Below are 27,941 nucleotides of genomic sequence, written 5' to 3' on the forward strand. Positions count from 1 at the left end.
CTTGGGGCATGGATTTAGCAGTGATAATTTGACAGTGGTGTGTCTTGCTCATGCATTGTTGTCTAAAGGAGGAGAAATAATTTCGATTTTTGAAAGGCAACATTAACAAAGAAATGGTGCAAGATGTGAATACTTTTTGAATATGGCCATCAATATTAGGGTGGCAGTTTAGTGTTTGTTCAATAGCAATCCGTTTGTAAATCATGGGAGACACTAATTAAGCAAGTGAGCAGCAGTGGCTCATCTGTAGGGCCTGAGGGGCCACGTCCACACCTTTTTCATGACAAGGAGAGTGTCTGCCAAGGCCGAGGTAAGGTCAGCCTGACATACACTCTTCTTGCTCAGGTCAGGCACCCATTAGCTAGACATGCTCTAAATGTGCAGGTGTCTGGCTGCCTGAGCTGAATTTTGTTAATCTGAGATTTTCACTGTCCTATGGGCTTGACCTCCTCAGCCTGGCAAAAGTGCCCTATTCTTGTGACAAGGGGGAGGGGAACTGATTGCCTCATGCCTGGGCGCTTCATTTTTAAGGCTTGAAGTGCCCAAGTCCGAGTGTCAATCAGTGACACCTCGTCACAGAGTGGGGTCAGCAAACTCAGTGACAGTGGCCACCTGTATTTTTAGCAGGGAAGGGGGCGGTCAGGGCACAAATGTATACATAAATACTCACTCACACTTCAGCATTCACACACATCCACTCCCAAATGTAAATGCACACATGCAAGTATGCACCAAACATTAAAAATAAAATCATACTTACCTGCATGCACAGTGCTCTGCCTTGGAGATCCACGGAGGGCTGGGTCTGGGGTCAGTGAGAGTTGCTGGCCTGCTGGCCAAGAGCTGTGACTTCTTCAGCCCCTCAAAGTTCAGCTCAGGCAGTCAGGGGCCTGCACATTTAGTGCATGTCCAGCTCCTGGCCACCTCACCTGAAAATAAAGTATCTGTCAGGCTGATCTTTGCTGACACTCCTTATGGTGAACAAAAGGTGAGGGGCCTCAGCACATTAGGACGGGCCACAGCTGTTCACTGACTCCGCCCCACTTTGTGACAAGTGAGGGACTGCTGCCTTCTAAAACTGGCTGACCCAAGGTCAGCCAGTGAGGGAAGTCAGCAGTCCCAACCCTTCTGCGACCACCAAACCTTTTTGGACGTTTGGTGCATGCGTGCATCTATATATATTTGAGTGAGTGATGTGAACAGGTGTGTGTCTGTGTGCATGTGTGAATGCATAGTTGTGAGTAACTGTGTATGTGTACTTGTGTGGCCTCCCTCCCTGCTAAAATTACCTGCAACCACTGCAAATGATCCATACGCACAGCCCATTTCACAAAATGTTTTGTGGTTTTAAGTAAACTCATAGTTGCACAAAGATAGATTTAGAAAGTCAATTACGAAATCTGGTTTCAATCAGGATTTAGGTAACGTTCCAAGCCTATATGTAATTTACAATGAAAACTCTACAGGTATGGCAGACTTTCTGCTTCCGTAAGTACTGAGTTAGGGCAGGAAATATAGATATTCAAAGGAGTGCCTATTGTGAATGTGAAGAATACCCTAAAGGTTGTAAAATTCACAAACATCCTCAACAACTTTCACACCCAATTTACACAAGATATGATACGTTAGTGTTAAGAATGCTGAAGTAAGTATGCAAATTAGATGTGAAGATTTTCCTTTGTACCCTCTTGTTTTCAGCAGGTTCTGGGCAATGATTAGGGGCCTTATTAAGAATCTCGTGGTCCAAGGACCACCAGACTCGCAGTGGCGGTCAGACCGCCACACTCCAGGCGGTCCGACTGCCACATTACAACCCTGGCGGTTGGACCGCCAGTGGACCACTGTCTCCACCCCGAACGTGGTTCCCAACAGGCTGACAGTGTCGGACTCATGGTCAGCCACGGCGGCGGTGAACTCGGCGCCGCCATGCTCATCAAAACTCCTGTCTCCGCCAGCCTTTCCATGGCGGGGCCCCGCCATGGAAAGGCTGGCAGAAACATAGTGGTGGGCCTCTCTGCCTAGCACACTCAGAATGCGCACTGTCAGCATTCCGAGGGTGCTATAGTGCTACTGTATTGGTCTTGGCTCCCTTAAGGGAGCTGAGACAAATACCATAGCACGCTTCCCGCCAGGCTGACCAGTTCAGTCAGCCCAGTGGGAACATCTTAATACAGTGGGGGGTGAGGTAGCCAGGTTGATGGTCGCCTCATCCCCACGAGTTTGTAGTTTCGCTTGTCCGACCGTCAAACTGTAATGAGCCCCTAAAGCTTTTCTCAACATAGAATAATGTTTCTATGTAGAAAAAGTATTATCTGAATGCGTACATTCCTGACACACTGAGAACTGTTTGCAGTGCCACCGTTTGGAGGAGTAAGTGTGAGAGTATGAGTACTCTGGAAATATACAACTCACGCAGATTTACAAGGTTTAACAAAAAGTGGGAAATCTATGAAAACCATAGACAGAAAACTACAATGCAAACATGTACTCCTTTTTCTGTGAACTTCGTTGTTGCGACTAAAGAAGAGGGTGCATATTGTAATGGATTTAAACATGATTATGCTTTGCTTAAGGGAAAATTCCAGTATGGCGATGATGAAGCAACTGAAACAGCATAGTACTTCATGCACTGACGAACAACAGAATTATTTTTCAAATAGCTCACAAAACTGCCACAGTCAAAATCAATTATGTATTTATTTTAACATAATGCTTTTTACACGTCATGAATATAACCAAAACATATTAAAGTCATAATAAATTAAATAACAGGCTGGTTTAAAGGGAAATACAGTGCTTTTATAAAGAGGTTTACTCAGACACCCCACACAACAATGCCTCTTCTGTGGTATATCCTGGATAGAGACTACATGGTCCATATGTAGTCCACAGACTTAGCAATACCTCTGTTACTCCAATATCTACATCCTGGGTTTGAACAATAACATTGTATTGTAATCCTTAAATGTCTTTGGGTAAACTAGTAATAAGAGAGTGAAGATTGCTCAAAACATATTTATGCATTTATTGATAGACACACATGAACAAGCACACTCATATGCAAAAAGTTGCAAACTGGTACAAAGTCATAGCTTTGATTTCTGTAGTGATGAGGTAGAGGCTTGAAATGATTGTCACAGTTCACTCATCAATCCAAACTGACGCATAAGTCATCATAATTGTGAAAGAGAACGGATTTCACACATAGGCCCTCATTACAAGTGTGGCGGTCTCAAGACTGCCACACTCACGCTGTCGGTCCGACCGCTGCAGACAGGGCAGTCCAACCTCCCTATTATGGCTGTGACAGATGGGCCACAGTCTGATCGCCGGCACTACCAGGTTGCTGCCTGTCGACAGCCTGGCGGTCGCAATCCGCCAGGGCAGGGCTGCAAGCAGCAAGCAGCACTGCCCTGGGGATTATGAGTCCCCTTTCTGCCAGCCTTTGCATGGCAGTCTCGCCGCCATGCAAAAGCTGATGGAAAGGGAGTGTTGGGGGCTCCATGGGGGCCCCTGCACTGCCCATGCACTTGGCATGGGCATGGGCAGTGCAGGGGCCCCCATGGACAGCCCTGTTGCTAATTTCACTGCCCGAATCGCGGGCGGTGAAATGCATGACGGGTGCTGTCGTACCCGACACACCACAACATTGCTGCCGGCTCGATTACGAGCTGGTGTCAATGTTGTGGTGGGTTTTCCCTGGGCCAGCGGGCGGAAAGGCTGTTTTTGCCCGCTGTCCCAGCAGAAAACTCAGAGTAGGGCGGCCAGAATTCCGCCAGCACTGGCGGTATGCTGGCTGGAGCGGCTTCGGCGGTCTTGAAAAAAGACCGCTAAAGCCGTAATAAGGGCCCTAGTCTGCAGACTGCAGTTAAGGAAACAGAAATAGGAGGTGTTCAACTCAGAAAGGGCTGAGACAGCTTTCTGTTGGAGTGGAAGAGAGGAGGGATGTGGAGGAGAATAAGGTCCACAAACACGGTTGGAGCGGATACCAAAGTGCATTTCAATGTCTCTTTGTGGTATAGGGCCATCAAATCCACAAATCTTCCCCCATTGCGTAACACGCTCTCTTTATCCCTCTTTCTCCTACTCTTGCTATACTTAGCACCAATCATGTTCGGCCCTCAATATGTAAGAGCTAAAATCGCACAGACTAATTTGTGATTATTCTGGATTATCATATTAGCGGAAACACAACCTGTACCACATTACATGTCTGGCACTTTGTAATCGGGAATAACTTCCCACCGTAAACGTTATTCTCCATTTGAGCGTGCACAATTAGCGAATGTGCAGCACTTCCTTCTGTGATGTGTGCAAGGTTTCAAAAGCTGCAAATTGAAGCAGCAAACACCTGCCGTTTACCACCCACGACGACCCCACTGTGGGAACAACAACGTTCTATCCCCAAACGGGAATACCAGGTTGATGGTGATCACAACCTGAGCACTGAAAAACAGCTCTGGAGTTCTTATGGCAAGGTACACAATTTGCTGATACAGAAAATAATGAATGCCTAATGTACAAAGACAAAGCAGATAATCTGAATAAATGCTCAAAAGTCAAAAGAAAAACGAACATCAGAATCAAAGGTTAGCTATATCTTGCTAATTATTGCAAAATTACTTGGTCAGAAAGTGTAAAGTACAAGATGGGAGCCCCAACATTGCACAAGTGCACCTCTTAACAAACAGTTGTAGCATGCATTTTTCGAATAAAATGTGCACCCACCTATTGTGCATAAACAATGCAAGGCGAAGCATTTGATGCTTTGCATGCAGACACAAAAGTGTCTCTAATCTGAGTTTGGCACCATGAGGTATTACTAATTTAAAAATCAATAAAAGAAAAACTGATTTCAAATAGCATTCCTACATCGGGGTAGGATATGGATTTAGGTCATACTTTTAATAAGCAGTACATTACACTCGGTCATACTTTTAATAAACAGTACATTACACTTGAAAGTAAAGCTCACCATAAGTGTTTAGATGGGCAGCAAACCCAGAGGACACCCCCATCTAGTGTCCACAAAACATACATGTGCATCATAATAGTAGAAATGTTGCGAGGACAAAATTAAAGAATTCAGACACCTTACAGTCTGTTAAAAAAATTAGTGCTGGAGTGTTAATCTAGGTGTTGATGCTTGTGACATTTCTCTGGCCCTACACATTGTGTAAAGGTTACTCCACCGAGCTCAATTTCGAGAAGTAAACTGGACATCAAACGGTGTCACATACTAAGAATGTGCAGTGTGAATGTGGGATCAAGAATGTGGTGCACAAAATATTTAACTTTACTTAAAGTGAAAACATGTTGATATTTCTAAAATCACTATTTTTGGTCCTTTTCAGTTATACAGTGAAGGGACTGTATGAAGAATGGGAACAAAGTAAAAAAGAAGATGTGGGGCATTTTAAAGATACACAGATGCTCCACTAATAATAATAATAACGGCACTTCTTCTTTGATCCAGTGGACCACCTCTGACGAAACTGGCCAACATGCAAATGTAGCAAGTCTTTCCTTAGTTACCCTGCTTTTTGTGAAAAATGTACAAATTAAATAGTGGAGTTGGTGGAAATGTGAGTACTGCCCTGGAGTGAACTCTTTGAAACTATTTTACTAAGGCTGTCTGTGATACAAGTGTAAAAACTCGACTTAGTGCTGTCATTTTGTACCAGTATTAACCATAGTGATCAAGCTGAATGCACCTTTATCACCATCTGCAGCCCTAGTATAAAGGTCATCATGTATGGACAGATTTTCAGATTTTATTTAGACATATGTTATTTAAAAAACAAAACAGACATCTTTGTCGTCAGTTAATGTGTCTGTTGTGCCTTTTTACTATTTGATTCTAAACTAGAGAAACAAATTAGATAATTCCTCAAAGTTACGGCACTTCTCACATATTCTTAAAAGTGCATCAAAAAGTCGACCCTGGAAATGCGGTATGTGTACTGGAGTGTAAGGGTGAAGGGAAGGGCAAGCTGGCAAGACATTGCAACAAACAATGAACATTCTGTTTTGGAAATATAACAAGATGTGTGGCAAACCCAACAATAGTTCAACAATGTATTTGTATTCTGTAAAACTGAAAGTGCAGCACGGTAAGTACACAGTGAGTACTCAACTACACGACTAGGATCATTGAGTGAGGTCCTGTCTCGGGGAAGCGCTTGAGCAAAATGACTCCAATAGACTGTGTTTTGGTAGCACTTCGATTTTAGTAGTGGAACACTTGTCTCTGAAATATCTGACTGTAAAGAGATACTGCTGTTTTTTAGTATGAAACTGCAAGCATTTACGGCCTGGATTATATCAGTATGGCAGGGCGCTGACAGTCCAATGAAATGCAAGTTAATCTAGGCATGTTATTATTCTTTAGTGCTCTAGGAGTGCTTTACAGACACAATCTGACGAAGAACTTCATCGAATGTATTTCAATGTAATTGTATACGTAATATGGTGCAGTAAAAGGGTGATCTTAAAAATAATGAATCACAACCTAAATTGGGATTCCCAAGGCAAGAAATAATCTCATTATTTTGACGGCAGCATCGTCTTGGATGCATGGTAAACAATAAATACACACAAATGGCATTTCCACTTGACAGAGAAAAACCACAAAATATTTTTTTTTAATCTACCATTGTCCTTTAAAGGAACTCATTTTCTTTCATTCTGTTCTCTTCCCTTTAAGCCCTTTTTTCTTCTCTTCCCTTCTGTTCCGTAGCTCGTTCCTTCTATTTGCTTCTTTCCTGTGTCATTTCCTTCTTTTCTTGCTCCTCCCTTTGTTTTTTTCTTCCTATCCTTTCCCTTGCTTTTCTTCACTTCCCTCCCCTCCCCCCTTCAAGTGTGTATGGCCCTAACTGACTAGGCCATGTCAAAAGGCCAAAGAGGACTTTGTAAATGTGGCAAATTACCGGAGTGGTGGGCAGAGTTTGTGGGGTTCCTGTAAGAAGAATGAGCTGTGGTAACTGAGAATATCATACTAAAAATGGAATAAGATACTTTTAGAGTTGCATCACAACTCAAGACAATATCCAATGATCCAAGCTTTCAATGTATACAATGAATAGTCCCCACTAGTGGATGCAATGCAGCACGTTCCTACTCAATTTAGAAATCAAAATAGGTTCCTTCATTTTGAGAAATTTTTTAAAAATCCTGTGAGAAGGAAGTTACCTGCTGTCTCCAATGCAATTCGATAGGAACTGGATCATATAAAATGTTAACAATAAAAATCATAAATTACATATGAAATAAATAAACATTAAAATAACATACATTCTCCAAAATCCTATTGTTAAAAATTGTGGAATGATCAGGATTTTCACAATACATTGGCATGCCGCAAACATTGAGGAGATTCTGGTGTGCAATGAGTTTCACCCAGATTTAGTCCCATTGCTTACATTTACATACATTTTGTTCTCAGAATCCCTCTTCACAGATGATCTGGTCAGAGTGATTGCTGCATCCATTTTCCAAGCTACTCTAAACTATAAAATATAATTTATATATGAAATGACAGACCGTTTACACTCAGATCACGCACAGGTACCACACGAGCTGCCTCCAGGGCAGAAGTTGTGGGCTTTGATATCATACGTTTCAAAAACCATCAAGGCATCTTTGTAGATGAACAACCACCCAGACTGTCAATTAAGGTAAGAGTTCGTCAGATGTTTTCTTTAAACCACAGTGAACATTCAAAACAGCTAATCACAAACTAGCTACTGATTAAGAGTTACGTTACCATTTCCAAAAGTTACTTTCATATTCCAAGCTTCACGCTTTGGTTAAAATATTAGCTGTATTGAGTGTAGACTAGTTAACTATATTTCGTGTTCGGCAATGTTCAGCATATACCTTCAACAGCTGAGAGCAGGGAGATCTGGCGTGATAATGGGAAAGCTCAAATCTGCTGCATCTCTTGCCATCTACTAATACAAAAATAAAATCTGAGACACTCATGTTTTATGTGGAAATATTTTCAAATTCCACTAAATAAGGGAAAAGATAGAAAACTGATGCATTCTCTTGTTCCGTGTCCCAACTCATCGAAGCTCCATATGAATGCTGGTAGGCAGTCCTACTGATGCTAGCAGTCAGAAATGCAGACTGATGTTAAGTTATGGCCTTAAACCCTTTCGCAGGTCGCAGAAGAAACTGACAAGAGAACTGGCCATAGCAGAATCGACGGCAGATTGAGGTAACATCCCGCGAAGGTCAGTCTGAATGTAACCCGTGAGCAGACTTTGATCTGGATTGCTTGCCAGTGGCACGCAGAACCAACCACATGGGTGATTAAATCCGCGTACACAGTTAGGTTGTACAACGCCGTAGTCAACACTAACACCTGAAAAAGAACAACACATATTACAATTGCTATTGGAAAGTTATATCATAAATCAAATAATATGTTTACATTGAATTTAATTAAAAACAGCAAAAGAATAAATCAATGCATGCCTGGAAAATGGTTATAGTATGATAGAGAAAAGGGGTTCATATCATTGCATCATTGTGAGCTGAATCCATCTATTTTGATCACCAGTAAAAGTAGCCTGTTAGCGAGATGGCTGCATTTAGTTACTGTAATGATACCGCTCCCATATAGCTTTCCGTGGTCTCAAAAAGGATCTGCGTAAATAGGATTGTACAAAAGATGGGCGTAAATTAGGCACCAATCTACAGTGCTATGTGGGCATTGTAAAAAGGCCCTTTTTTAGCGGGGACCATTTATGAGGCAAGTATATGTTTCATGTTTATTAACAAAAATAATGTAGACAACTCCTCTTTGCTAATTTTTTTAAAATAATTTTTTGCATTTAAAAAAAATTACTTTTTATTTTTTCAAGAGTTTAAAAAAAAAATCATGAAATTAATGCATACAAAACAGGAGGGTATGCAAATACACACATATCTGGATTGCATTTATCAAAGACACAAATTTGCAACAAATTGTATCAAATATTTGTATGCTTACTCTAGGTCTTTTTGCGAAATTTTGTGAAGATCCATAACCTACAGATACATTTATTGAGGGTTCCAAAGGATTTTTCTCTATTTAGACAGGTGTTTACTATGAAGAAAAAACCGAAGAAATGCTATAAAGACACACAAAAATTTTGTAGGTGATGAAAGGTTACTCTGAAAAGGTCTTGCATCAGGAATGGCAAACTTTGGTCACAGGTTTATTTTAAGACATTCTGCAAATGAGAGGCCCCCACTGTCCATAATCAGGAATAAAGATAATCTGCCTATTAAATTTGCCGAATCAAAATTTCCAGATTGGCAAATTCAAATTTAAATATTTAAATTTCAGTGTTTGCATCCATGAATTCTGTTGGCTTCTTTGGCAAAGCCCTATGTTTTCTATCTTTGGGGTAAGGTCTGGGTTGAGATCGGCTTCATAAAGTGGTGTCTCAATAACATGAGGTTTATTGCTCTCACTGAAGCTGAATGATGAGTTTGTTTGGGATGCTGGTGTAGATTATGTTGCAATAATGCAAAGGGTGCCAGAACCAGGGCTTTATGTAGTTCTAATACATGACAGGTTTACAAAAGCGGGGGGTTTTCTACAGGAAAAATGTTTGAAAGTGTGTTCTTTTTTTGGGGGGGTAGCAGAGTGCCTGGCTACAAGATGGCTGTACACCTGTGAGGCTCCTTGTGCCAGCAGCTTAATCCACACAAAACCGGGAGGCAGAGATGTTTGAAGGAACCATCTGACACTCCCTAGAAGCCATTCACGCGATGCAATATTGAATGCAACCCCTACGGGCTGTAGCAATGCAGGATTGAGCCAGAAGCCGTGTTGGAAGTTTGAGGTAGACCAAAGATGGTGGCCTGCATGACACTGTACTAAGATCCTGGGCACGCACCTGAAGTAGCAGCTCCACAGAGGGGAGATCTGGATGAGCCACCTCGGTGGTGGTGAAGTGAGTGGTGGCGGGAAGTACCCGGCATGACCTGCCTGAGTCTTGCTGGTGGGCCCAATGCGGTACACTCTGCACTGATAACACAGTTGACCCCATCAAATGAAGCTGTTCCATGGGCAGGGTGTGGGGGTCTGATCGCACGCTCCAGTGCTGCAGACTAATGGGACCCCACTGGCTGCCTATGCCAGTGGTGGTGAGTGGAACAACACAATGCTGACCCTGGGCCTGTGTGCCCACCCCGACTGTGGCCTGAGCCTGAAGCCTTACCTACAGTTGAGAGCCTGGCCCCTCCGCATAGCCAGGGGTGAGCTACTCAATGCTACCGTGTGCAACACACACTGGGATAGAGGGCCTGCTAGGGCCACCCAGCATCATGGAACTACCCTTGTGGCAGGGCTCCCCGATTACCCATACTGTTGAGACCTGCTAGCTTACAAAGCTTGCAGCCCAGGGGGTCGCTGATAACTGCCACTGCCATTGATGCCCTATATCCTGGGCACATCCCAGGAGAGAACAACCCACCAGAGAACCTCTTGAGTGTCGCAGTTCCACACCTAAGAATCACAAATGGATGAAGCTTGGCTCACGAGAGCTGAGGGTGTCTGGAATGCTTGGCTGTGGGAACTAGGAATAAGATATTGTAGAGAAACCACACAGTGACCACACCCACTGAGACACCGGTCAACCAGCCAAGCCTGTACTTGCTGCAGTTTGTGGCACACAGACTAGACCCCTTAACCCATTAAGGTTATAATATTAACGGTCTGGCACATAGCCACAGAAAGCCACTGACAGCCATGGGGAATTTATACCTGAGGCAGGTGAAGTTGCAATTCAAGGTCGAAAAAGCAAGGAGGGCCCACTGCTAGGAAAGACTATCTCAGTGTTAGACCTGGCATCCTTGGCGTGGTCTCCCCTGTCTTTTTTTCCTCTGCCTCCCATATTCTGACTGTGTGCTGAACTCTGTTTTTGCTGTTTTTGGTACGCTAGGTACTTTACCACTGCTGACCAGTGCTAAAGTGCAAGTGCTCCCTGGGTAAATTGTATGTGTAATTGGTTTTTCCACAATTAGCCCATTTCATTTACTAGTAAGTCCCTAGTACAGTGTACTAGAGGTGCCCAAGGACTGTAAATAAATGCTTCTAGTGGACCTGCAGCACTGGTTGTGCCACCCACATGAGAAGCCCTCTAAGCAGGGCTCAGACCTGCCACTGCAGTGTCTGTGTGTGCAGTTTTAAATTGAAAATTCGACCTGACAAGTGTACCCACTTGCCAGGCCTAAACCTTCCCTTTTTGTACATGTAAGGCACCCCTAAGGTAGGCCCTAGGTAACCCCATGGTCAGATTGCAGCGTATGTTAAATGTGGGACATGTTATGATGTGTTTTTACATGTCCTAACAGTGAAATACTGCCAAATTCGGTTTTCACTGTTGCAAGGCCTATTTCTCTCATAGGTTAACATGGGGGCTGCCTTTAAATATCTTTTAAGTGTAGTTTCCTTTGAGAGTAGACAGATTATGGAGTTTGAACTCACAATTTAAAAATACATCTTTTGATAAAGTTGTTTTTTAAATTGTCAATTTCAAAATGCCACTTTTAGAATGTGTGCATTTTCTTGCTTAAACCATTCTGTGACTCTGCCTGCTTGTGCATTCCCTGTCTGGGTCATACTGACAATTGGGCTGTTTTTAAATTCCCTCTAGAAAGTGACACAAAGGGAGCTGGGGTGTAGCCTGCATATCCTGATGGGCCATCTGAGCTAGAGTGGAGGAAGGAGTGATCACTTACACCTGAATGGGATGTGCCTGTCCTCACTCAATGCAGTCTACAATCCCCTGTTGTGAGTCTGGAGCCAGGCCTGGGCAAGGCAGGATCTTGTGAACAACAGAGACTTTCCTTTGAAGTTTGCCAACTTCAAAGGCAGAAAGGGTAGAAGTAGTGGACCTAAAAATCCAGATTTTTAGATTTCTTCTGAAACCAAGAGGAACCTCTGCCAAGTAGAAGAGCTGGAGGAGCAGTACTGCCCCTTTTCCTGTGACTGTGTTTTGCTGGGTTGGCCTGCAGTTGCTGATTCTGCCTTAGAGAGGGCATAGACTGGACTTTGTGGTATATTCCTGGGTGTGAAGAATCTCCAAGGGCTTGGATTGAGCTAGCCCTCTGTTTCAGGGCCATCAAAAACCTCCTATGCCAGCACCTGGACTCTCTGCTGGGACTCCTGCCCTGCCAAGCTGTGCCCCATCCAGTCCCTGGGCCCGTGATAGGTGAAGTTGGCAGGACAAGGACTGAAATCCATGCACAGAACACCGTGCGGGGAAAATTGCGGCGCACCACCTGCAACGTGGCTGAATAACAACATGCAACCTGCTTTGCGGCTAAAATCGATGCTCCACCTGCATCGCAGCTGGGAGATCGATGCATCGCGGCTGGAGAAACGACGCAACACCAGCTTGCTGCTGCTGATAACGACGCAAACCCCACGCAGCACGGGTTTCTAACATGTGCAACCGGATTTCTCACGCATCATTGCTGGGCGTAAAAAACCAACGCAAGCTGGCGCCGATCCGAGGTGCCAGTCCAGAAATTGACGCATCGCTCTCTTTCGGGAGAGAAAAATTTCACATCGCCTAACCGACCGAAGAAGACATGATGCACGACCTCTCTTGCGTGTAAGGAATCAACGTATCTCTGACTTTTTTGACACGCGCTCGCTCCTGCAGCTTTATTTTTGAAGCAAACCAGATACTTTGTGTAACAACAGCGTCTCCATTGTTTTAAATGGAGTAAGACTCTTATTCTTTTGAAAATTCATATCTTGACTTGTGTATGTTGGGTTTTTGTCATTTTGGTCTTGTTTTATTTAGAAAAATATTACCTATTTTTCTAAAGTGGTGTGGTGTACATTTTGTAGTGTTTTCACTGTATTACTGTGGGTGTTGGTACAAAGACTTTACACATTGGCTTTGAGATAAGCCTGACTGCTTGTGCCAAGCTACCAAGGGGGTGAGCAGGTGTTATCTTAAGTGTGTATTTCCATTGTCCTGACTAGAGTGAGGGTCCTTGCTTGGACAGAGTGCAAACTGACTGCCAACCAGAGCCCCATTGCTAACACTCAGTCAAAAGAACATTTGCTGGATGCAGATGAAGTCGATATGAAAACACTACTGCTCCACATACAAAAAAGCCTCATCTCAATGGACTCCAAAATGAACACTCTAACAACGGACGTGGAGAAGCTCACCACCACACTAGATAAGCAAGAAAAATATATCATTACTGCCAAGAGACATTATTCACTCAGCGCCATATATAGCGGGCACCGTGAAAGTTTGCTGAACATGAGCAAAATGCTCAAGCCTATCAAGGTGAAAAACGAGGCTCTAGAGGTCAGGTCAAGGCATAACATAGTGGGTCGTTCAGAAACAACTGACACAGACTACATGGCAGACGTCATTGAATCTATGTTGAAGAAAATACTGGGAGAGGAGAACTTCTCACTACTATTGACATAGAGAGGGCGCATACATCCATGGCATCAGGCCCCCTTTGGAAGCTCCTCTACACCCTATCATCACTAAACTGTTTAACTTCCAGAATAGGGACACAGTCCTCCGTTTGGCCAACAAGAAGCAAATGCTTACATACAAAGGCTCTGTGCTTTCAATATTCCCAGACTTTACACTGGCAGTCTAGGAGACCCGCTGGGAATATTTACAGATCAACAGAAAACTACACCAGACAGGAGTGTGATACGTCGTGCTCTACTGGGCACACCTCCAGATAACACATGTAAATAAAACTCAAGCCTTCCTCTCATCTCAGTTAGGTGAGCCATTTGTCAAAGATTTGCAAGCTACTACATGTGGCAAAGTGTTCCCCTAAGAAGGGGAATGGAGTGATGGGGAATAAATCCACTACACCTGTTTCGGAACACTTGCAAAACACACAGTCCTCTGCTTGAGCGTCCAGATCTACATGCAGAGGGTGCAAGTAAAGTCCACCACTGCCGGAGAGACTGGATGTACGTCATGTCTTCATCAAGAATGACACCCAAAAGAGCCACTGTTAGACCTGACAGCCGTAGGGTGGTCACCCTCAACTTTTTGCCAGCCTCCCTCCACTTTTTGGCCCTGTTTTTGCTGGTTTTAGGACTCTACGCACTACGCATATGCTATTTCTCTTAGAACAGTGGTCTTCAAACTTTTCAATACCACGTCCCCCCAGTAGAAAAACAAAATCATCAGGGCCTCCCTCCGAATTTTTCACAATTAATCTCATAAATTGGCAAAGGTTAAATAGGTCTAGACGTATTTAAACATTGCAGTTAAGTTGTGTCACTGTTTTAAAACTGCGATCAAATACATTATACCAAAAGTACTGTTCTGCTCAGGCAGGCCTCACTAACGTGGAAAGGTGTCCACAGTGTGATTATTGGGGGTAGGGTTTTTCAAGAGTGTTTGCAGTCTCTTCGCTTTTGACATACACTTGCAGCTTGGATATCAATGACAAACATATTAGAATGGCCAATTACAAAGCGATTTGATGCTGCTCATGTCTTTCATCTTAAACAAAGCCCTGTTATCAGCATGATGCTCATTTCGGCCAGAGTCTGCCGCCCCCCCGGGAAACATGGTGACAGTGGCTCATACCCATTTGGCTTATTTAATTTACTTATAAGTCCCTAGTAAAAAGTGCACTACATGTGCAGAGGGCCTGTAGATTAAATGATACTAGTGGGCCTGCAGCACTGATTGTGCCACCGACATTAGTAGCCCCCTAACCATGCCTCAGGCCTGCCATTGCAAGGACTGTGTGTGCAGTTTCACTGCCAATTCGACTTGGCATTTCAAAATACTTCCCAAGCCTTAAACTCCCCTTTTTCTTCATATAAGTCACCCCTTAGGTAGGCCATAGGTAACCCATAGGGCAGGGTGCTATGTAGGGAAAAGGCAGGACATGTACCTGTGTAGCTTATAAGTCCTGGTAGTGTAAAACTACTAAATTCGTTTTACACTGCTGTGAGACCTGCTCCTTTAATAGGCTAACATCAGGGCTACACTTGTGTACTGTTTCAGTTGTAGATTCTGATCCGAAAGGAGTAACAAGGTCATATTTAGTATGGCCAGAATGGTAATACAAAATCCTGCTGACTGGTGAAGATGGATGTAATATTACTATTTTAGAAATGCCACTTTTAGAAAGTGAGCATTTCTCTGCACTTAAATCCTCTGTGCCTTACAATCCAAGTCTGGCTGGGTTAGTTGACAGCTCCCTTGTGCATTTCACCCAGACAACCCCTAACACAGGATGCTCAGTCACACCTGTACACATCTGCATACTGAATGGGTCTTCCTGGGTTGGGAGGGTGGAGGGCCTGACACTTACACGTCAAAGGTCAGTGGCCTCCCTCAAACAATGGGCTGCCAAACCCCCTACTGGGACCGTGGCAGACAGGATGGAACTGAAAGGGGACCTTGTGCACTTCTAAGCCACTCTTTGAAGTCTGCCCAACTTCAAAGGCACATTTGGGGATTTAAACAGAGCCTTTGACCCTACCAACTCAGACCACTGGAGAAGAAACTCTGAACCACAACCTGCAACCTGACGAGAGAAGCTGCCTGGGTGCCCAAAGGACTCACCTGACTGCTTTGCTGAAACGGACTGCTGCCTTGCTGCCCTCTGGCTCTGCTGAGAAGTGCTTGGATTGAGCTTGCCTCCTGTTTTCTGAAGTCTCAGGGCCAAAAAGATGTAATCTCTGCAAAGAACTCCTTGTGCGGCGAAAAATCGACGCATAGCCTGCTGGAATTGATGCATATCCTGCATGCGGGTGAGAAAATCACCGCACGCCGAACTGGAACGAAGCAGCCCGGCTCCCCGAGTGGAGGTCAACGCAAAACCAGTGTTGCGACCGGAACTTCGACGCACGGGCCACAGGATCTACGCATAGACAAGCCGGAACGATGCAGCCCGACTTCCTGCGAGAAGAATCGACGCAGCACCTGCCGTGCGACTGAAATTTCCCAGCATCGCCCACCAGATCGACGCAGCTCCTGTGACTTCGCTCCGCATGCCCAGGATTTCTCTGCATCGTCCCCGGGGCCTCCAAATACCCCGCAACCTGAAGAGGATCCAAGTCCATGCACCAGAAATCGACGCAAGCCCTTGCTGCGTGGAAAATATCAATGCATCGTCTGTGTGCACCCGGAGAAACCAACACACACCTCCTAGTTTTCTACGCATCTCTTCCTCTGCGGTCCCTTGCAGATCATTTAGACGCAAACCAGGTACTTTGTGCTTGCAAGAAATACTTACTGCTTTTTAGGAACTTGACTCTTTTTATCATTTTCTAAAGTGATATTCCAACATGTACTTATCAAATCCTGATCGTTTTGACCTTATTCTACTCAGATAAATATTCTATATTTTTCTAAACCTGTGTGCTGTATTTTTGTGGTGTTTACACTGTCTTATTGCATGATTTATTGCACAAATACTTTACACATTGCCTTCTAAGTTAAGCCTGACTGTTCAGTGCCAAGCTACCAGAGGGTGGGCACAGGATAATTTGGTTTGTGTGTGACTTACCCTGATTAGAGTGAGGGTCCTTGCTTGGACAGGGGGTAATCTGACTGCCAACCAAAGACCCCATTTCTAACAGCTACTCACTGTTACAACTGTCAAGCACCTCTAAATAAGAGGTGTTGGAAAGCCGGCATTCTGAACTCAACCCTTATTTAGTTATTAGCCCTTTTGTATATCTTCCTTTGTTCATGGTGTTGTTTTTTTTTGTTAAGTTGTGGCAGCTCCACCGTCTGGTTGGACAGACTGATGTTGGAGGGTTAGATTTCACAGCTTACCGTGTTCTAAAGTATGCAACTAGTAAGTGCTCAGTGCTGATGATCCGTCCGATGACAAATGCGACACACAACTAGACTTGCGGGCGTGCGATTGAGTGTATTTCTACTGTCAGCATACCTGCACTACTTCCCTTCCGCTAGCGACTAGACAGGTTGACTCTGACACTCTATGTCCACTGACCTGGCATTTGTGAGGGCTCAATAAACTTGGCAAAACACAACAGGTATTAGCCTGCTTCGATTGTCACAGAATTGACATTGCCCTCTTGCAGAAGACCCACATAGAGGTGCATGCTATGGCATCCAAATGGAGTGGCCTCTGCGCAGCCTCTCATTATTCCATGTATGTCAGCGGGACAGCTGTGCTGCTTAAGACGCAGACTGCCAGTCCACTTACTGCATGAAGAAAACGATCCAGAGGGTAGATACAACATCCTTCAATTGGTGATAGGAGGTAAACATATCATGCTATGGTCCCAATACAGACAATCTGGACTTTATTAGACGCTTGTAGAATAAATGTTGTGCCCTTGCACTGCAAACAATACTTTTGTGGGGCTTTAATCTGGTCCTACATAGGCACCTTGACTGCTTGAAAGCCACAATACAAAGTCACCACTGGGCCACGACTGTGTTGGCCCACATATTGACTACCCATGGCCAAAAGACACCTGGGGAATGCAATCCCTTAATTCGAGTGAGGGCACCTATGTCTCCATTGATTACTGGCTAGGCACACATGACAGATGTGGTTGGACACCTCCAGTGCACACAAACTCCACTCACTCACTGAATAAACAGATCATCACACCACCTACCCTGAAACACCGCACATTCACATGGCACTTTTGCCCCAATCTCTCTTCAAAACCGCATTCGTAGAAGATCTAAAAAACAAAATACTCAATTATTTCCTAACCAATAGTCTGTACGGTCATCTGGGAAGTTGCAGGGATATTTCAAGGCTTACATGAGAGGAATCTGCATCGCAAAGCAGCATGGCATCTGCAGTGTCCTAAACAATAACCTTGCATGACTTGAGGCTCCTCTAGAGCTTAAGGTTCTAGAGGGACAATACTTTATCGGACCATCATCTGACATACTTTCAAAGATACTGACCAAACACTCAGAATAAGTCAAAACTGCAGAGTTAGGTGTCAAACGAACCCAAGGATATGCCAAGACTAGGGCATATGGCAAGACAGGGAGACCGAGCCGGACCATGGCTGCAATGGGATTTCCTGACAGGCACATGTCAACGATTACTAATTTGGTGAAGAAAGACGATACTATGCTGTACTGCTCGATTGCATTAATAACTGAACTAGCAGGTTATAACATCAGATTGTACACATCATGTGGGTCCCGAAACTGGGAAGAAGTCACAGAGTACTTCAAGCGCATTGCTCTAGCCTGGAACGAGGAACCACGGAGGCAGTTTCTTAAAGAAGCCCTTGCAACTGAAGAAGTTAGAGTCGCAATAGGAGGGCTCAACATGTATAAAAGTGTGAGGGGCAATGGACTCCCTACAAAGATCTAAAAGATGTACGCAGCACTGCTCACCCCTTGACTCCTGCAGGTCTCCAATAAAGTCTTACAGCAGGAGACCCCCCACACTGCAAGAATCAATAATTGTCACTGCTTAAAAAGGTATAAAACCAGAGTATCCAGACTCATATAGGACATTCTTTTTAATAAACATAGATGCCAAGATATTAGCCAAAGCGCTAGCCTATAGATTAAGGCCCTCATTACAACACTGGCGGTTGGTGATAAAACTTTTTTCCAATGCTGGTGTACCTTCTCATACACCAGGAACACAAACGCCAGTGAAGACGACCACGGTGAGTACTGCAACTCACACACAAGGGAGGGGGGAGGAAAAAGAGAGTGACACACACATATGCAACACCCCAACCCCCAACACCATACACACAAACAGATGCAATAATATTACATATACTCCCTGTAACCCTCAGGAATAATGCAAGGACAAAAGGAATGGAGTAAAATGAGTGTAATAGTGCAGTTTTAGATATATACGTCCTTAAACAATAAACAGTATGTACAATATATACAAAAGGAGGGACAATGCCCACTCCAAAATGTCCGTGGCCCACTGAGCCATAACACATAGGCCAAGGCCACACTTGACTCCTGCCTCAATACGGAGAGAACACTACAGGGGCATCAGGTCGAAAATACACAGGCACCTCAGGGGGACGGGGAATGGGGGGCACCTCTGCCAGAAGATGGTGCGACGCCACTGGCCTGGAGGGGGCTCCATGCCCACTGCCTGGTCCTGGGGAGTGCAAAGCCACATTCTCTCAAGTGGGTGGTTTGCCCACTGCTTGGTCCTGGGGAGTGCAAAGCCACAGTCTCTCAAGTGGGTGGTTTGCCCACTGCTTGGTCCTGGAGAGTGCAAAGCCACAGTCTCTCAAGTGTGTGGTTTGCCCACTGCTTGGTCCTGGGGAGTGCAAAGCCACAGTCTCTCAAGTGGGTGACTTGCCCACTGCTTGGTCCTGGGGAGTGCAAAGCCACAGTCCCTCAAGTGGGTGGGTTGCCCACTGCTTGGTCCTGGGGAGTGCAAGGCCACAGTCTCTGAAGTGGGTGGTTTGCCCACTGCTTGGTCCTGGGGATGCCTTCTTCCACTGGTTCTGAAGGGGGCCTTGTGCCCAGTGTGCTTCATCCTGGCAAGGAGGGACTGAGTGGATGCCTTCTTCCACTGGTTCTGGAGGGGGCCTTGCGCCCAGTGTGCTTCATCCTGGCAAGGAGGGGCTGAGTGGATGCCTTCTTCTACTGGTTCTGGAGGGGGCCTTGTGCCCAGTGTGCTTCATCCTGGCAAGGAGGAGCTGAGTGGATGCCTTCTTCCACTGGTTTAGAAGGGGGCCTTGTGCCCAGTGTGCTTCATCCTGGATGGGGCAAGGTCACACTCTCTCACCTGGGTGTCACACCGACAGGTGTTGAAGGGGCCAGAATGCACTGCAGCCCATGTAGTCACCACTACACACTGCTCGCCGGCGGTGACGGCTGCTCAGTGGATGCCAGTTGCGCTGCAGGTGGCGGTGCTGTCAGTGGTGGTGGTAGCCTCCAGGCCTTCACCTGCAGCCTCGGACGGCTGCCCACTGGGGCTGCTGTTCCTGGCAGTGGTGCTGCTGGTGGCAGTGCATGTGGCGGTGCTGGCCGCGGGGCAGGTGGCGGTGCTGTCAGTGGTGGTGGTAGCCTTCAGGCCTTCACCTGCAGCCTCGGAAGGCTGAAGTGCCCTGTCTGGTATTGTGTGCCCCTTCCTGCCCTTGGAGGATGGTGGTGCCTCCTTGCTTCTGCCAGCTGGTGTCCTTTTCTTGCCCTTGCTGGCTGGTGTTCCCTTCTTGCCCTTGCTAGGTGGCGGACCCTTCTTGGCCTTGGCAGATGGTACTGGCACACTGGCTGGGCTGACAGGTGCATACTTGGAGCCTCTCACACCTTAGAAACCACAGTGGCCGTGGACTGGGTGGCTGAGGTGCTGGGCTGGGTTCTGACCACCCTGGCCCGAGGTGAAGGACGGGGGGAGGGGTAGGGAACAGGTCAATGTTGGTGAGGAAAAGCTTCTTAGGGACACTGGGGTGGGAAGAGGGTGAAGGGTGAAGGGTTGGGTGTGCAGGAAGAGAGAGTGGTTGTAGGAGGTGCATAAACAAGAGCAAACCAGGGCACTCCAAATATAAGTCCAAGATGAGTAAAGTTACAAAAGAATAATTTGTAATTCTTTATACTGAGTGAAAACGAAATAATACTGAAAGATCAACATGTCCATATACAGTAGCATGGCATAAGAGAGAACAGAAAAAACAGCCAACATGTGTTTCGTCCTTTCAGACTTTTTCAAGGCTTATAGAACGAGGTTACAGAATCTGTTCAACAGTAGCTTCTGTTAACCACTTGGAAATGGTACTACATCAAAAATGGTGGAATGATCTTGCAGTCTAGTCTAGAAAAACTCTTATGATAGAGAGAAGGAAGATTTCCAGAATAAATAAACTGTGCCCAGTACGCGTATCCGAAATACAGGGATATCAACAGTAAGATTGAGGTCTAAATGGACCCAGCCTGTAGCGTTTAGTTCCAGCATGCAGGAGAAACAGAAACGGGTATCACTGATCCCACGCAGCGCATGATAACGCTGCCATGATGAAGTGTATGAGGTGTCAGTCTGCTGTGTTTGGGTGCAGGTGCATGGGCTGGATGCTGTTGTGAGGTGGATGGCTGTTGGGTGTCTGAGTGCTTGCGTTTGTGTACTTTGGGAGGAGGGGGCACAGACACAGTGGGAGAGGACATAGGGGACGTGTGCATGGATGTCACTGCCAGTGAGGGGCATGTAGTGATAGGCGTTCTGGTGATAGAGATAGTGGATGAGGATGTAGTGCATGCAGGTGTGAGTGGAGACGCTAGTGGGAGGGAGGTGGACGACGAGGAGGAGGGGGACACAGTGGAGGCAGTGGATGTTGGTGTGTATGCATGTGGATGGTGCTTGTGTGAGTGCCTGTGAGATGAAGTGTGGTGCTTGTGTTTCCCTGAGCCACTTCTGTGTGTTGATTTGGGTGATTGCTGGTCTGAAGGTGTGCTTGGGATAGGCTGGGGTTGAGGGGATTGGGACTGGTTAGAGGAAGGTGGAGGGGGGAGGCTGGAGACAGGGACAATGGCTGCCATCAGTGAGTTGGCCAGAGCCTGGAATGCTCTCTGTTGGGCCGCCACACCAGAGTGAATGCCCTCCAGGTATGCATTTGTTTGTTGCAAATGGTTATATCTCAAAACCATGAGTGCTTCAAGCACCCATGGCTCAACAACGAGTACAGAACAATGAACTCGTTGGTATCTCTAATGCCTTTACCACGAATGCCTTTACAATGATTTTTTGTTGTAAAGGCATTCCTGGTAAAGGCATTAGTGATCAGCATGCACGGTTCCAGCGTGCTTCCCCCCTAGACCCCACTCCTAAAAATTGTCGCTTCCAGACACAGGTCACAGCAGCACTTGCAGTGTAGGTCCTCTCCTGTTGAAGGTCAGGTAGCAAGTGAGTGAACAGATAGAAAGTGGCGTACCGTCACCGCCGGCGTACATCGCCATTGGCTCCTGGAAGCCATACGCCCCAATGATAACCAATGCGGTGATGCACGGCGGACATCGACTGCCGACCTCAATGGCGCACAACACCAGCGGAATTCCCTCATTTCCACTTGTCCCTCCTCACAGGTCAGACAACCGCCATTTCAGGTGGGCACAGCCATGGCACCTAACTGCATCACACCAGACACTGCCACCTCAACTGACTTACGAGTTCACATACTGTTTCTGTAAAGCAAAAACTGCATAATAATGTTGAAATATGTGTGACTATGACCTTCTGCTCACTGTTTTTCACCCTAGAGTTCAACCACTGAGGATGAATAGGAGATGGAGGCATTCCCCCGTGTCCAACCCTTGGTGGACCTGGCGACAATGGAGGACAGGCACATTATTAGGTTGGTGATTAGTCAGTAATTATAAAGCACTTGGAATCTCCTGCTGGTTTCTCAAGGAGGGCAGTGGTGATTACTCTTCAAATCAATTGGGACTATGCCACGAAAAAAAGAGATGTTGATTAGGTTTGTGAGTGATGGATTTTTTTCTTTCATGCTGCTGGCACGGTTCACTGGTCATCTTGGAGACCTTTATTTTCTCCTTCAGATTTGCAGTGCTCTCAGTCAACATTTTGAAGGAGACGAGAGAGGATTGAAACTGAGCAGTCGAAAGCGGTGTATAACGTGGCAATATAGTACTGCAAGCAACGAATTACTGAATGTTTACCATTTTCACTTCAAAAAATTCATTAGATCGTTACAATGTTGCTGCAATGTGCTAGAAGAATTATTCAGCACCATAGGGCAGTCAATTCTTGGAAGATACTGAACATTTACTTTGGTTGGTTCGGGCTGGTAAGATCCGTTTGGCGAGATAAGTCTCTTACTGCACTTCAATGACACGCTGTATTTCCACCTCTGAATTGTGCCACAGGCTTTGAGTGCTTCTGATCTAGATGTACACTATTTCCAAACTAGATATTGACATTTCCTTTTCATTTTAAACGTAAATGTCACTTGATGAAGGTTGTATTTCTGTTTTTTCATCATTTGCTGGGGAGCCAATACATCCAACGTGTGAGTCATGTTGTAATACATTGTCAGTCAGTCAGTCAAACAATATTCACTTGGTAAAAAAAGACCATAAAAGACAATACAGCTTTCAAAGTATTAAAATATAAAAATAATTAAAATGACCACAAATACATTTCAAATATAGGCAAACGAACATACAGGTATCACTTCTCCACCAGCCCTCTAAGTTTCACAGTGACACAGATAAACGTATAAATACTCAAGCATATATATTCAGACTGTAGAAGCTGGAGATAAAACAGGGTAGGCCTGCACGTCCTAATGTTCCCAAGTAAAAAAAAAAAAGGTAAAATGCAAGATGGACTGAGTGCAGTAGGAATCTCAGGGCTCAAGGGCGGACTCAGAATATACATTTCTTGGATAAGCTACTAGAAAATGTGAAATGCCAATCCTGAATTTGATAAGATAAAACTTTTGATAAAAATGTAAAGGATATAACTGGTAAGGCTTGATAGCCTCCGTGGTAACCAATGGAAAATACTCCTCCATCCTCCTCTTGCCCGTCATGATGGACGTTCTACGCCCTGCAAATAAGTTCAATATGTCTTGCTTCAATTGAAGTCTAGAATCCAATACCAAATTTGATGGTAAATCAAAGCAATCTGCTCTGCCCAGGGTTGCCAAAAGTTCCTTTGCATATCTGAACCCTGGGATGTTCCGGGCTTGCTGTAAGAGTAGACAATCTTGCACTATTTCCCGATTCAGAGAAGCCTCATCTTTAGTTCAAATTGAGTGCCACAACATAACTGGGACCAGCCCGATACGATCTTCGAAGGGACAGATGCCTAGCTCTATCTGACACAAAAACCCTGGAAGACTATTAGGACTGACAGGAGCCTCCTCAGAAAAACATTCTCTCTCACTTGTAACTTTGAGACATCCATGTAGTCCCACATACCAGACCCATTGGTAACTGTCGAGGAACACCATGCCTCATTGATGGCGAGCAAAGAGTCCAGAGATCCTAACATCTTAGAAAACTTAAAAATGGCCTCCACGGTTTGTACAAATCACAGGCACCTAATATTAATGAGCTGAGACGAATTACTTTTACAATCAAAAGGGAGACTTAAGTAAGTAAATGTACGGACCTCTATTAATTTTTCACCCTTGATGTAATATGATTTGCGGCCTATACAAGCATCGCTCATAACCAACACATGGGACTTGGTCTTCAAGTCAAGATCGCTCATAAAAGAAACTAATTTATTTAAGAGCTTTTAGAGGCCAACCCCTGTCCTAGATATCAGTACACAATCATCAGAATAAAGTAGAGCCTGTAATTTCTTAGCACCCACCCTGGGAGAATCTGTTTCTACCTCTTTCAAACATTTATCCAGATCATTAATGTAGAGGTAAAATAAAAAGAGGGCAGGCACACAGCCCTACATCATGCCATGAGACATCTTAATAGGGTCTGTACATTTGCCATCTGCACCATATCTGATCCGACCTGTGACATCCTCATGTAGCTTTGCAAGGAAAAAAAAATGATTCATCAATGTCCATAGCTATCATCTTGTTCCAACCCAATCAAAAGCAGAGGCCAAATCCATAAATGCAAGATGCAATCGACCTTCCTTGACCAAAGTATATTTGCTAATGAGTAGGTGAAGATTAAGACACTGCTCCACTGTGCCCAGGCCTTTCCTGAAGCCATACTGAACTTCAGAGAAAAAGCCCTGGTCCATCACCCAAGATTTCAGTTGTCCCAACATGACTCTGCCCAGAATTGTGGAATCAGTGAGTGAAATAGGGTGATAACAGCGTGGAGCTGCCCTGTCGCCTTTTTTATATATGGGCACAGTTACTGAACTGACCCAGGACTTAGGAGGGCCATTTCAACAGCAGAACTTAATGCGTTAGTCAATATAGGCACCCATAGATCAGGATTGTCAAGAAATAAATTCAAAGACACCCCATGTGGCCCAGGGGCCTTATTTCTTGCACACTGGTCCCGGGCAGAAATTACCTCATCTAACGAGGGGCTTAACAGCTTGTTGCCTACCTGAGTATGATGTTGATCAAAGAGGCCAGAATCTCGGAGGGACAACCACATCAATGGGGGTGTTATGGGTGTCAGAAAAATAAGGGGAATTCACCACTTCCCAGAAAAGCCGGGTATCATTTCTGTTTGTTGCAACATTCAACTTTTCCCAAGCTTCTCCCCTGATCACATTCTTCCTCTTGGCAATTACTATTTTATACTTTGCCCTGCAAGCTCTCATGGTCTCCTAGTCTATAGGGACTCGTTTCAAAGCAATAATAAGATCCCTATGAGCTTTTGAGCACCTTGAATCAAACCACATTTGAGGCTTTGGAGCTCATAACCGTTACTCATTTGTTGAGAGGGCCGAGACACTACGGCAAATTGCTTCATAGGCCTGGAAAACAAGGTTGGTGTTGGCCTCAGAATCCAAGCATGTCATAAACTCCTCCCTGTTCCACTGTAGGATATTTCTTAAAGCTACCTGAGGATCCAGCTATGCCTATTTGTGTAGAATCCCCTTATTTTGATGAGAGAGGAGTGGGGGAGCACTAAAAGCAGCTTGATGGACCACCCCGCCTATAACAAGGGAGACTGACAATGGGTAATGATCGCTCAAACGATTATGTAAAATGACAATGTCATAAGCCCTTTGCCTGTGAGTATATGGCAAAGCAATGAAATCAATTAGGCTGCCCATCCCCCGACCAAAGTAAGTAACATCCCCTAAGAGACATGGGCCTACTAGATCGACTGCAATAAACATTGCCCATTTATTCAAAATAGCATTCAGATGGTCCCCACAAGCTGTATGTTCAAAATGTGCAAGATCCTCCAGATCACCGCAGATCTGCCCACATATGACATTCTTGGCAATCTGACTCAATTTACAGGTAAAATGTCCCCCCCCCCAATTTATGACATAATCCTAGTTGAGATCACACAAAATTTCATCCAGTGCATGATCAAGGGAGACAACTGTGTCTGTCATTGTAGTTACAAAATCATGACCACTGTTTCCCCAGAGTTAGCTCGAAGTATCATGATCTGTAAGTGGGGAGGATTAAGATACTTTTTGGCAACTGTCCAGCCTGTAGTAGCTGAAATCAAAGTCAATAAGACCCCTTTGTGATGGCTCCCACTAGAAGGTATAGCCGGACTATGGATAGAATGAAACACATTGATGAATACTGTGTCACGGGACCAGGCATCCTGCAAATTATGTTTAGTTCCTAATAAGATCATGCCAATCAGCGTTATCCAGTATACTAGAGAGCCCAGCCATGCTCCAAAACAAATACTCACAACCAGCCTTAGAGGCAATAGGGCTAAGAGGGAGGACTGGCTGTGACCCCACAGGGATGTCCCCACCAGTGTCCACATGTCAAATGTCAGTTAGGAGGAACAACCATTTGCAACAAATTAATTTGAACGTTGTTGTTCTGCTTATGCTCAATGAATGCATCTTCCACAATTAGGCCAACCGGATGACAAAAATGAAAAGAAACAGCCCAGCCACTTCACCTAGACTAAAAGGAATCAATGACTGCATAAAATTACCTTCAAAAGTCAGTCATTGTCCTCAATGTCAGATAGTGGCATAAATCTATTGCTGAGAATTAGGGGATGTTAGACCTGACAGCCTTAGGGTGGTCACACCTAACTTTTTGCCTGCCTCCCTCCACTTTTTGGATACTGTTTTTGCTGGTTTTTAGACTCTGCACACTTTACCACTGCTAACCAGTGCTAAAGTGCATATGCTCTCTCCCTTTATACCAAATTGGCTTATTTAATTTACTTATAAGTCCCTAGTAGAGTGCACTATATTTGCCCAGGGCCTGTAGAATAAATGCTACTAGTGGGCCTGCAGCACTGATTGTGCCACTCACTTAAGTAGCCCCTTAACCTTGTCTCAGGCCTGCCCTTGCAAGGCCTGTGTGTGCAGTTTCACTGCCAATTCGACTTGGCATTTAAAAGTACTTGTCAAGCCTAAAACTCCCCTTTTTCTACATATAAGTCACCCCTAAGGTGTGCCCTAGGTAAGCCCTAGAGCAGGGTGCTGTGTAGGTAAAAGGCAGGACATGTACCTGTGTAGTTTACATGTCCTGGTAGTTTAAGACCCATATATTCGTTTTTACACTACTGTGAGACCTGCTCCCTTCATAAGCTAACACTGGGGCTGCCCTCCTACAATGTTTGAAGTGGTAGCTGCTGATCTGAAAGTAGTAGGAAGGTCATATTTAGTATGGCCAGAATGGTAATAGAAAATCCTGCTGACTGATGAAGTTGGATTTAATATTACTATTTTAGAAATGCCACTTTTAGAAAGTGAGCATTTCTCTGCCCTTAAATCTTTCTGTGCCTTACAATCCACGTCTGGCTGGGTTTAGTTGACAGCTCCTTGTGCATTCACTCAGACACACCCCAAACAAAGGATACTCAGCCTCACTTGCATCCATCTGCATTTTGAATGGGTCTTCCTGGGCTGGGAGGGTGGAGGGCCTGACACTTACATGACAATGGACGGTAGCCTGCCCTCTCACAAAGGACTGCCACACCCCCTACTGGGGCCCTGGCAGACAGGATTGAACTGAAAGGGGACCTGGTGCACTTCTAAGCCACTCTTTGAAGTCTCCCCCACTTCAAAGGCACATTTGGGTATAAAATCAGGACCTCTGCCCTACCACCTCAGACACTTCCTAGAGAAGAAACCTGAACCAGAACCTGCACCCTGACAAGAAGAACTGCCTGGCTGCCTAAAGGACTCACCTGACTGCTTACTGAAGAGGACTGCTGCCTTGCTGTTGCCCTGCTGTCTTGCTGCTCTCTTGCTTTGCTGCAGAAGTGCTCTCCAAGGGCTTGGATAGAGCTTGCCTCCTGTTCCCTGAAGTCTCAGGACCAAAAAGACTTCTCTCCTTCAGCTGAAATCCCCATGCGGCAAAAATTTGTTGCACCGCCTGC

General features: G+C 45.1%; 1 protein-coding gene across 2 annotated transcripts in view; it reads right to left on the minus strand.

The window, feature by feature from the left end:
* Positions 1–2,678: 2,678 nt before the first annotated feature.
* Positions 2,679–27,941, minus strand: part of STARD4 (StAR related lipid transfer domain containing 4) — a 184,182-nt gene continuing 158,919 nt past the window's right edge. The window contains exons 6-7 of one of the 2 annotated variants that reach the window (XM_069226467.1): positions 3,850–8,368; positions 2,679–3,513 (exon numbers count right to left, since the gene is read on the minus strand). In XM_069226467.1, the coding sequence (XP_069082568.1) occupies positions 8,142–8,368 (227 nt within the window). In that variant the 3' untranslated portion in view covers positions 2,679–3,513; positions 3,850–8,141. Of the gene's footprint in view, positions 3,514–3,849; positions 8,369–27,941 lie in introns of those variants that run through there. The other variant, XM_069226471.1, reaches the window with a different exon arrangement.

The sequence above is a fragment of the Pleurodeles waltl genome, chromosome 1_1 (genome assembly GCF_031143425.1).
Source record: "Pleurodeles waltl isolate 20211129_DDA chromosome 1_1, aPleWal1.hap1.20221129, whole genome shotgun sequence".
Taxonomy (NCBI): Eukaryota; Metazoa; Chordata; class Amphibia; order Caudata; family Salamandridae; genus Pleurodeles; species Pleurodeles waltl.